Source organism: Trichosurus vulpecula, chromosome 3 (assembly GCF_011100635.1).
Source record: "Trichosurus vulpecula isolate mTriVul1 chromosome 3, mTriVul1.pri, whole genome shotgun sequence".
Lineage (NCBI taxonomy): Eukaryota > Metazoa > Chordata > Mammalia > Diprotodontia > Phalangeridae > Trichosurus > Trichosurus vulpecula.
Genome location: NC_050575.1, coordinates 67,863,148 through 67,874,079, shown reverse-complemented (window position 1 = coordinate 67,874,079; position 10,932 = coordinate 67,863,148). Strand labels below are relative to the sequence as shown.

At 42.9% G+C, this 10,932-nt stretch overlaps 1 protein-coding gene across 1 annotated transcript in view; it reads left to right on the top strand.

The window, feature by feature from the left end:
• Positions 1-750: 750 nt before the first annotated feature.
• Positions 751-10,932, top strand: part of ADAM19 (ADAM metallopeptidase domain 19) — a gene marked incomplete at its 3' end in the record, with an annotated part of 83,260 nt that continues 73,078 nt past the window's right edge. Inside the window, 2 exon segments of the mRNA XM_036749737.1 lie at positions 751-844; positions 4,225-4,307. Coding sequence (XP_036605632.1) covers positions 751-844; positions 4,225-4,307 — 177 coding nt within the window.

Here is a 10,932-nt window from a genome sequence, read left to right as displayed (position 1 = left end):
TTCCACAACGGGGCACTTACTCTAGCCATGGTCATTTGGACGTGGTCTGACAAGGGCTGGGTGCAGAACAACACTCATACAGGACTCTTGGGAAACAGTTAGCTTTTGTTAGGCTGCCACACCACACTGTTGTTGACTGACTTATTTTAAGCCTGCATTCCACTAAAAACCCCTAGTTCTTTTTCACATGAAGGGCGAAGCTTCTCTAATCCTGTAGTTTTGAAATAGGGTTGGAAAAAAAAATCCAAACACGAATGGAGAACTATATTTATCTTTATTAAATTTTATCTTATTCCATTTGATCCATCTTGGAGCATGTTGATTCTATCCTCCATTGTTAGGAGATTTTTCCCATCTTCGATCTGACAAACGTGCTTTCTATGCTCTCATTAGTTGGACTCTGGCACTTCACTAGAGACTTCCCCAAAAGTCGTCATCAAATACTCTTTGCATCTGGTCACTTAACTAGTTCTGGCTTCATCTAATTGCCCCATCTTTTACCTTTTGGTGTCTGTCCTTCCCTCCCCTCCTATCACACCTACCTGGACTCCGTCCATTGCAGCTCCTCCCTTCCAGGGCTCAATTTCCCCTACAGGAGGTCCGATACTGCTAAATTGAATCGGGGGTGGAGCATCACAGCTCTGGAAGGAAAGCAGCAGCAGGATTGGAAAAGCGGAGAGCAGGGGAGGAGGGGAAAAGCAGCCGCCTCAGTCAGAATGGATGTGGCTTTGTAAAGGCTTGGGAGAAGCCATGCTGGGGGTCTCGGGGAGAGACTGGCTTTGCTTTCTCTTCTTTTCACTGCCTGTCCTAGGGCTGCTGGCGGCTCAGGATTCGAGATGGAGAAGTAAGTGTGTGTGTGTGTGTGTGTGTGTGTGTGTGTGCGCGCGCGCGCCCACTGGGGCTGGGGCTTTGGAAGAAGAGGCTGGAGCGCTGACTGGGGGGAACTTGGAGAGATCTCTTTATTCCCCGAAATACGGGCAGAAGTGTGGGGGACTGGGTGGTGGCTTGGAGCAAGAACGGAAAATAACATCCTTCATTCTGCTCTCTGAATTGGGAACTTTTCTCTGGATGCCGGGGCTCGTCCTGTACGGGTGGCTCCTCCGTTAGATCCCCCGCTACGGGCTGGGCACAGCTCCGCTTTGTTCAGTTGGATACCTCTCCTGCAGAGGGACTGTACTGAGCTCAGGATACCGCCAGCCCAGAGCATCCATATCCTCACTTACCTTGGATTCTGTGCTGGAGGCTGATCCCTGGCTTTCCCAGCTTAGCCCCGGGGGCATCCTCAGCGCCCGGCACAGTGTTAGACTCACAGCAGGCACTGAGGCAGTCCTGGCAGACTGTACTTCCCTCGAGATCTCTTCGGAGACGAGCTATCTCCACTTTCAACCACTAACATCCCTCCTGGATACGCCCAATCTTCATTCGGCTCCTGAAATAATCATGCTCTAACGTTCCTCTCAGCTCTCTCATTTTATGATCTAGGGTTCCTTATAGTTCTAACATTTTCTGTTCCAGGGTTCTTTTAAACTCTGTCATTGTACGTTCTAAGATCTCTTCTAGCACCAAAAGACATTTTGTGCTTTAAGATTCTTTTTGTCCAGTATTCTGTGGTCTAAGGTCCTCTGTCATTCTGTGTTCTGGGTGAGTAACTCACTGCATTCATTCATTACAACCTTAAGAAATTATAGCCCCTCCCCGAGATTCCAAGGCTTGGCTGGCTTCCCCGACTTAAGATAATTGATAAGCTCCAAACCTTTCGCTGGAGAAGGGGTTGGGTGCAGGAACCTCGCTTTTTAAGGGAGGGTTGAGTTGATCTGAGCCGAGTCAAGCTGATACTGTCCTGGGAAGTCCACCCGAGAAGCTTTCGAAGGGAGCAGTCGAATCCGGTCTCGTGTTTACGGAGTGATTACAGTCCTGGAAACTGAACAGAGCATTCCAGGCAGGAGTTATGCCCTGGAGTAGCTGATAAATATAGAGTTGACAGACATAGGTCCTCTGCATTTTGAATTTTGTCTCTGTACTCCCTCCCCTTATCTGTCATCCTTCCCCACAACACATACACTTTTCCGTCCTGGAATGTCTGAGATAACAGGGTTATTATTATTATTTGGTGAGGGATACCTTGGGGAATGGAATCATGTTCCCCATCCTACAGAGGTTGGGTGGGCTTCTTGGAAATCATGGGGTGGGGTTGGGGGGATATTTGACTGACTGAATAGAAAACTACCCCTGCCTTGCTGAGCATTTATAATACAGAGAAGGAAAAACCCTTTACCTCCTTTAATAACCACTAAGTGAGGTTGTCTGGGACCCATAACCCTTTAAGACGATGTCTTTATAGTGAGCAATCCCATTCAATTCACTAAGTATTTCCTGCCTGGATAAAGTATAGGAATTGCATGAAGTAAAGTCAAGTGGAAAGCAAGGCACAATCCCTACTCTTTTGGAACATTCACTTTTATTGGTGAGTCAGCAAGACTCAGGTTCATAGAACAATAAAAGGTAGTTTTTGTGTGTGAGAAGGTAGCACCTCCAGTAAAAGAATGTAAGCTCCTTGAGGGCACAGACTGCTCCATTTTTGTCTTAACACTTAGCTCAGTCCCTTTAGATGCTTAATAGATGCTTACTTCATGGATTTATAGCCCAAAGAAGCCTCGGAAGTCATCTGTTTCAATCCCCCTCATTTTAAAGATGAGCAGACTAAGGCAGAGAGGGTTAAGTGACTTGTCTAAGGTCATACGCAGGTAAGTAAAAAAACCAACAGGTACTTGAATGGGCATTTTGTGTGGGCCCCTCTCCCTCCCCTGCCCGCCATAGTCTTCTGCACTGATGCTTCATCTTGGCCTAGATCCTATGGCAACAGAGCACTGGACCTGGAGGGATTTAACTGAGCTGAAAGAATGCCAAAACTGGCCCAAGGATTCGTTTGAATTTAATTGAAGAGATGGGCCTGGAAAGGACTGAAAGTACTTGTCCAGTTCAGAAAGACAATACCCTAAGACAGGGCTTCTTAAACTTTTTCCACTCCCTGGAAAAGCAGTCCCGAGTATATAGGAATATAACATAGGTATATCAAACATTTACGGATAATAAATCATAACGAAATTTATTTTAAAACAGTTCTTTGGCATACATATAATTTTACCATTTATTAAAGATGAAAGCTAATTTGCATACTAATGAGATGGATGTGCTTTTTTATTTTTACATAAAAAATTAAATCTTGATGGGATATTTGGTACTGCAGGACATAGAGCATCTTCAGCATTTTTCAGAGTGGATCAATATTTTGATTTTATAGTTGTTGATACTGAGAACACTGCTCTGCATAAGTATCTAGTACAAAACGGCAGAAATATGTTTAGGGCCATTTCATAAATTGTTGGAAATTCTGTCCTAATCCCAAGCCAAAATTCATTTAATGATTTTGTAGGTACAGCAAAAACATTGCAATTCATAACATACAATAGTCTCGAGTCTGAGCTGAGGTGTTTCCATCAGTGTTCATTGGTGTTTCATGGCTGATGGCATGTGCAAAGTGCGCATGTTGTGTGTTCAGAACCACAGTTGCGTCCAAGTTATGAAATGTAACACAGGCAAGCACTGCCAGAAACACCTTGGATTCATTATACATTTGATTTTGAATGAGTTTTTGGTCATTGTGCTTTCGGAAACCTTTTATTGTTGCCAAATTTTTTGTGACCCCCAGTTATTCAACCCCATATGAGGTGAAAGTGCTGCTCTAAGGGACTTGGAAGGGCAGCTGATGGCTAAAACACCATCTCCTTCATCTTGGGCTTACAGAGGTATATGCTGCTACACAAGATACTTTGAATCTATGCTGTCCACACAGGTGGAAGCATTGCCCTAATCATGTCACTGTCTTTATTGACTATGACTGTTACGAGGCCTGCCTGTGATTTTAAACCTAGTTCATGCTAAACTAGGTTTGAAATCTCCTTTAGCTTCTGCTCCTCAATAGTTTATGTTCTTTTAGGAAGGATAATTTGCTGCAAAAGTCATCAATAAATGAAAGCATTAGCCATGGTTGTCACAGAATCACAGATTTAGACCTAGAAGGGAACTTGGCAGTCATCTTGGCATCTCACAAGTAGTAAATGACAGAGCTGGGATTCAAACCCAGGTCCTACCATTGTGGCATGCTGCCTAGACCTACTGTGGAGGCCTAGACTTTCATTGGAGTTTATACCTTTTGTTCTGCAGGAGGAGAAAGTGAAGCAAATCCCTTGCCACAGCATGAATTGATAATACCTCAGTGGAGAACAGAGAGCCCAGATAGAGAGAAGGTAAGACTCAGAATTTTCTTTTTAATGGAATGGCCTCTGTTAACTGGATAATGAAGGCAGGCTGAGGAAGGCATGGTTTTACTTATCAAATCAGAAGAAATTAGCACACAACCACAAAGTTCTTCTCTGAGCAGTCCTAATTCCTCTTTCCTGGGTTGATCCCACCTCTCAGCTCACATAGGAATGCTAGTGCCCTCTGTTGTCAGATCTTGCCTACTAACATCTAGGAACTGGCAGCTGTTCAAGCATTGCTTTCTTTTTATGGTTAAGGGGCTTAATATGATCCCGGTACCCAATCTCTTTATTTTATAGATAAGAAAAATGAGGCTGGGGAAAATTTAAGTGACTTGTCCAGAGCTGGGATTTGAACCCAAGTTCTCTAACACCAAATATAGAACTCTTTCCGTTACGTACCATAGTACGAAGCCAAATTTGGAAAGAGGCACAACAGCTGTTTAATAATGTCCAGCAAGACTCTGAGCAGTGGTGGATTTGGGGGGGATTTTAGCTGCATGGCAGTCACGGGTGTGAAAATAAGGAGAGAGGGGCATTAAGGACTTGCTGTGCCTACACTCTTCCTAAAGGGTCCTCAGGTCCTTTTGGTCAGAATGTGAAACTGGAATAATCTTTGAGATCATCTGCAGCCTTGGGCGTGAAGGTAGAAGGCTTCAAAGCGGGCTCAGACCCTAGCTCCGAGTGACTCAGGGCAAGTCACTTAACTTTGTTGGCTTCAGTTTTCTCCCCTGTAAAAGGAAAAGCTTGGACCGGGAAATAATAATCGCTAGCGCTTGTCTATTTTGTGATACCAAGTGACATGGGTTACTGATCTTCTGTGCACAGCAATACATGGGGATTGCCCAGGGTACACAAATACCTTCTTTGGGCTTTGCTCTATTGGTATAATTTTCTCTCTTTGGAGAGTTCTGGATTGTTACTCTTGCCCTTAGTCAGGCATTTGCCTTACTTCCCTTTCTGAGGCAGGGTGGTGTTGGGGATGGAGAGCTGGACTTAAATGAAGTCCTAGTTTTGATTGTTTTTTTACTTTTATTTTTAGTTAACAAGCATTTATTTTCTCTCCCTCCCATCCTCCACTCTTAGGCACATTGTAAATGCTTAACAACTCTTTCCTTCCTTCCTTCCTTCCTTCCTTTCTTCCTTCCTTCCTTCCTTCCTTCCTTCCTTCCTTCCTTCCTTCCTTCCTTCCTTCCTTCCTCCTTTCCTTCCTTCTTTCCTTATCTCATAGGAAAATGAAAAAAAAAGAAACTTTTGTAACAAATATGCATAATAAAGCCAAGCAAATTCTCACATGGCCATGTCCAAAAATATATGTCTCATTCTGTATTTTGAGTCTATCACCTCTTTGTCAGGAGGTGTCAGTATGTCAGATACATCACCACTGGTCCCATGCTATAGTGGTTGGTCATTGTGTTGATCAGAGTTTTCAAGTCTTTTTAAAGTCGGTTGCCTTCATAGCGTTATTGCCATTGTATAAATTGTTCTTCTGGTGCTGTTCACTTCACTTTGCATCAGTTAATACAAGTCCCCCAAAGACCTGGGTTAGAATCTTTTTTCAGATATGTACTGAATGACTGTGGGACGGAGCTGGACTGGATGATGCCGTGTAAAGCCGTACATGGGATCCTTTGATCTGATTCTTACCTGGTTTGATGACCAGGCCTCTGTTGGCTGACATCTTGTCACTGCCATCCTTTCATCCTCCCTCTCCCTCCCCACTCCCAACTTTGGGATCAAAGTTTACTGCCTCATTCCTTTGAAGCTGCCATATACTACTCACTTCCATCCCCTACCCCACATTGAGTCTAAATCCTGGCCCTGTTTCTTCCTACCTTGAACATGAGCCTAGGTAAGACACTCCTCCTTCTCTGGGCTTTAGTCTCATGTGTTCAATGGACAGCTTAGACATGACATCTAACATCCCATCCAGCTCTAAATCCCTTGATCCCATCTGTATTTTTCCATTGGGGTTTTCTGGATACAACAGCTCCTGCGGGGTGTGTCTCTGTGTGTGTGTGTGTGTGTGTGTGTGTGTGTGTGTGTGTGTGTGTGTGGTTATCTAGACCTGTGATCTCCTTGACATATGGAACTTCCTGAATAGAAACTGGACCTAACAATGCAGATCAGCCTAGGGCACTCAGAGGTTAGGAGACCATGGTCACACAGCTATCATGTGTCAGAAGAACCCTTTGACACCAAGGACATTGCTTTATTTACTATACTACTGTCATCTCCCTGTAGGTATTGCCTATGTTTTACAGATAAGTAGGTTGACACTCACGGAGGTTCAGTGACTTAGCTGTGGTCATATAACTAGTGTCAGAGGTAAGATTCAAATCCAGATCCTGAGTTCTCAACAATGATACGAGGTGCAAGATCAGTTAATCTCTATCAAGCCAGAAGGCTTTGAATAAACATCCTAGTAATAAACCATCTCTGCTGCCCAGGATCAGCCTACGTATAGAGAGGCCCATTACCAGTAGGCTAATGTCGATGCAAAGGTAGCCTAAGGGGTAGATGGTGAAAATTATATTAGAACATATGTCCCAGGAATCAGAAACCAGAGACACCAAAGGCTTGTGATTATACTGAACAACACACGTTGTTGTTCAATCGTGTCTGACTCTTTGGGGCTTTCTTACAAAGATGCTGGAGTGGTTTGCTATTTCCTTCTCCAGCTCATTTTACAGATGAGGAAACTGAGGTAAACAGGGTTATGTGACTTGCCCAGGGTCACACAGCTAGTAAGTGTCTGAGGCCAGATTTGAAATCAGAAAGATGAGTCTTCCTGACTCCAGGCCTGGAACTCTATCCACTGAACCACCTAGCTGTCTTCCTGAAGCCTCATACCTACATACAATAACTTCCTCTGAGAGGTGCTGTATATAATGAACACCAAATTATGTAATAAAAGTGAAATTGATTGCCTTTTAATAGACAGGAAATGACTATTGTGTTGATATGGAAGGCATTTCTGAATCAGCTGCTTGCTATACAGTCAGATCAACAACATGCTGGAGCAAAGATCAAAATCAACACCGAAGTGGGAGAAAGATTAAAAACAAAGTCTCCTAGCAGTGGTGACTTCAGTTTGACTCGTTTAAATGAGCGAATGGTGCCCCCAAAGAGGAAACGGATAAAGCAACAACCATCGACACAAATGATCACAGTTTCTTAAGGAAAGTTAACTGATGTCAATCAGCTGTCAGGATAAGAAGAACAAAAGAAGTCAGACCCTGCTCCAGCCAGCAAACACGCAATCACCTCAACAAACTGAAAGGGAAGGCAGTGTAGTACAGTGGAAAGAGCCTCTGTCAAATAAGGGGGTTGACTTCTGAGGTCCCCTTTACCTCTAAGCCTGGGAGCCATAAAAATCTATGGGCAGCCGACAGAAATACTGGTTTAGAACACAAACTTGTTTGTAAAATATTATGGAGGGCAAGAATATGAATAGGCTTACTACATAAAGTGGTGGGGAGGAAAATGAGTCGACAGAAAGCTTGGTTAGAGAACCAACTAAGCAAAATTATCCCAAGGGTGTGAAGGATGAAATTGTAAGAAGGACGACAAAACAGACAGAAAATGGAAAAAAAGTCTATAAAGATTTGTATACCAAACTCTTTTCACAATAAATAAAGCACTTACTGAACTTTATTATGTGTCAGGTGCCATGCTAGGTACTACATATACAAACACCAAATGTTCACAGATAAGTAAATGTAGAAGATGTTAAAAATGGGCATTAAAAACAGGGGCAGTCAGTTGAAGGAGGTGGCACCTGGCCTGGACCCTGAAGGAAGCTAGAGTTCCAAGAAGTGGAGGTGAGGAGGGAGAGCATCCTGTATATCAGGGACAGCCTGCGCAGAAGCACTGAGTTAGGAGAGGGAATTTTGTATACAGCAAGTAGCTGATTTGGCTGGAGCATAAGAGTGTGTGAAGTAGAGTGATGTATAATCATTCCGGAGAGAGAGGCTGGAACCAAAAAGAGAAGGGCCTTAAATGTCCAACAGAGGTGTTTGAAAGTTATTGTAGAGGTAAGAGGGAGCCATTGGAGCTTCTTGAGGAGGAGAGTGGCAGGGTCCAACTATGCTTCAGAAATAACATTTTATGTCAGCTGTGAGGAGAATGAATTTGAGATGGTAGAGGCATTTACTAGGAAACTATTGCAGGTAGTTCAGGCAAGAGGCAGAGAGGTCCTGGACTAAGGTGGTTGTGAGTAGCAAGAAGGGGACAGATGGGAGAGGCTTTGAGGAGGTGGAACCAAGGAGACTTGGCAAGCCTTTGGCTACAAGGGGTGAAAGAGAATAATCAGGGATGACTCCTAAGTTGCAAACTTGGGTGACTGGAAGAGTTCTGGGGCCCTCAATGGAAATAGGGAAATCAAAAAGCAGGAGTGGGCTTGGTGAGAAAGAGAACTAGTTCTGCTTTGGATATGTTGAGCTTGAGATGCTTGTAGGAAATACAAGTGGATGTGTCTGGCAGACTGCTGAAGATGTGGGGACTGGAGTCCAGGAGAGAGATGAACATATATTTGGAAATCCATTACATAGAGCTGATATTTAAAGATATGGTTCTAACGAGGTCACCGATAAAGAGACAACATAAATAGAGGGAGGAGAGGGTCCAGGACAAAGCCCTGGGGTACACCCACACAAAGGGCATGGAACATGGATGAGGATCCTGCAAAGGGGACTGAGGAGTAAGAGGTAGGATGAGTCACAAAAACTCAGGGAGGAGAGAGTACCCAGAGGAAAGGGGTAGACATCAGTGTCAAACACTTCAGGAAGGTAAAGAAGGATGGGGACTAAGAAGAAGACCATTGGATTTAGAAATAAGGGATCATTGGTGACCTTACGGAGAGTGGTTTCTATAGAGTAGTGGAGATGGGAAACTAGGTTGTATCAGTAAAAGTACAGCTACTACATTTGAATTTTAACATTAGAATCCCAGAGGCACTACGTGAGGAGGTGGAAATAGCACTGAGGAAAGTATAAATAGCACAAAATTGGGAGTAGATGGACTAGACAAAGCATTCACAGAGGAGGTCCATGTTGGAGGTGACACCTTTGAGGGAATTGATGGATTGATTCTCAAGGTATCTGAGAGAATGATGACCAAGTCTTGGAAAAAATCTTGGCCTTTTTTTGACCATGAGAGTATCAGTAATTACTGACCCATATACTTAACTTCCAAACTGCAAAACTTTTATGAGAATCTATCTATCTACCTACCTACCTTTGTCTGTCTGTCTGTCTGTCTGTCTGTCTGTCTGTCTGTCTGTCTGTCTGTCTCTCTGTCTATGTATCTATCTATCTATCCTCCAAGGTCATCCATAGATTAATATGATAGCCTCCTAATTAGTCTCTTTGCCTCAAGTCTCTCCCCGTTCCATTCCATTCTCCTCAACTGTCAAAGTGATTTTCCTTAAGTCATGTTCCAACCATATCACTCTTCTGCTCAAAAAAGTCTAGTGGCTCCCTGTTGTCCCCGGTGTAAAATATAAACCCCTCTGTTTAGCTTTTGAAGTGCTTCAAAAATAAGCATAGCCCAGAAAACATTATACACAGTGATTACAACAATGTAAATGGAAAAAAGAACAATTTCATAATAATAAAATGAATGTTGCAAAGTTATAAAGAACAAGTTTGGTCCCAAAGAAGAGACACAAGGAGACACTTCTCTATTCTTCTTTGCAAAGGTGGAGGGAGTGGTTCATGGATATGGAACATTGCATATTATTGGCAGATTTTTTTTATATATTGATCGGTTTTACTGATTTTTTTCCTTTGCCTTTTATTCCTTCAAAAGTAAATTCTTTGATGTATGAGATGGCTCTCTGGAAGGGGGAATCAATATTATATCAATCAATTTATATCAATAAAATTTATTTAAAAGAATAAAGTGAGTCACAACGTATCTTTCCAGACTTGTTATACACTACTCCTCATCCCACACTCTATGATCTAACCAGACTGGCCTTTCTCTGTTCCTCACACACAGAATGTCTTCTCTTATTCTCTGTACTTTGGTCGTCTTCCCTTATTCTTGGAATGCACTCTCTTATCTCTGCCTCTGAGAATCCTCTTCCTTCAAGATTCAGATCAAGCCCCAGCTTCTATGTGAAGCCTTTCCTGATGTCCCCAACTTCTAGTGCCCTTCCTGCAAAAACTTTGTGTTTTATTGATATTTATTCTGTATATAGTTATAAGTCCACTTGTATTCTCCCCCAATAGAATGTAGACTCCTTGAGAGAAGCAGTTGTTTCACGCCTCTTATTTGTATCCTAGGGCTTAGCATAGTGCCTGGTACACTGCAGGCACTTAATTCTTTTTGATGAATTGATTTATCCTTGAAAAAGATATGATAAGGGAACAGTCCGACTTTTGCAAGTGATATTACATAGCAGATCTCATCTTTGCAGTAACACAACTGACTGAAAGGTGCAGAGAATATTTGATCCTCCCGTACTACTTGTTTTTGATTATAAAAAAGCCTTTGATTTAGGAGGACAAAATGCAACCAACACATTGATTTTGTTCTGGGCCCTCTTTTCTTCTCTTTTCATATTCTCTTGGTGACCTCATCAGCTGCCATGTCTAGAATTATTCCC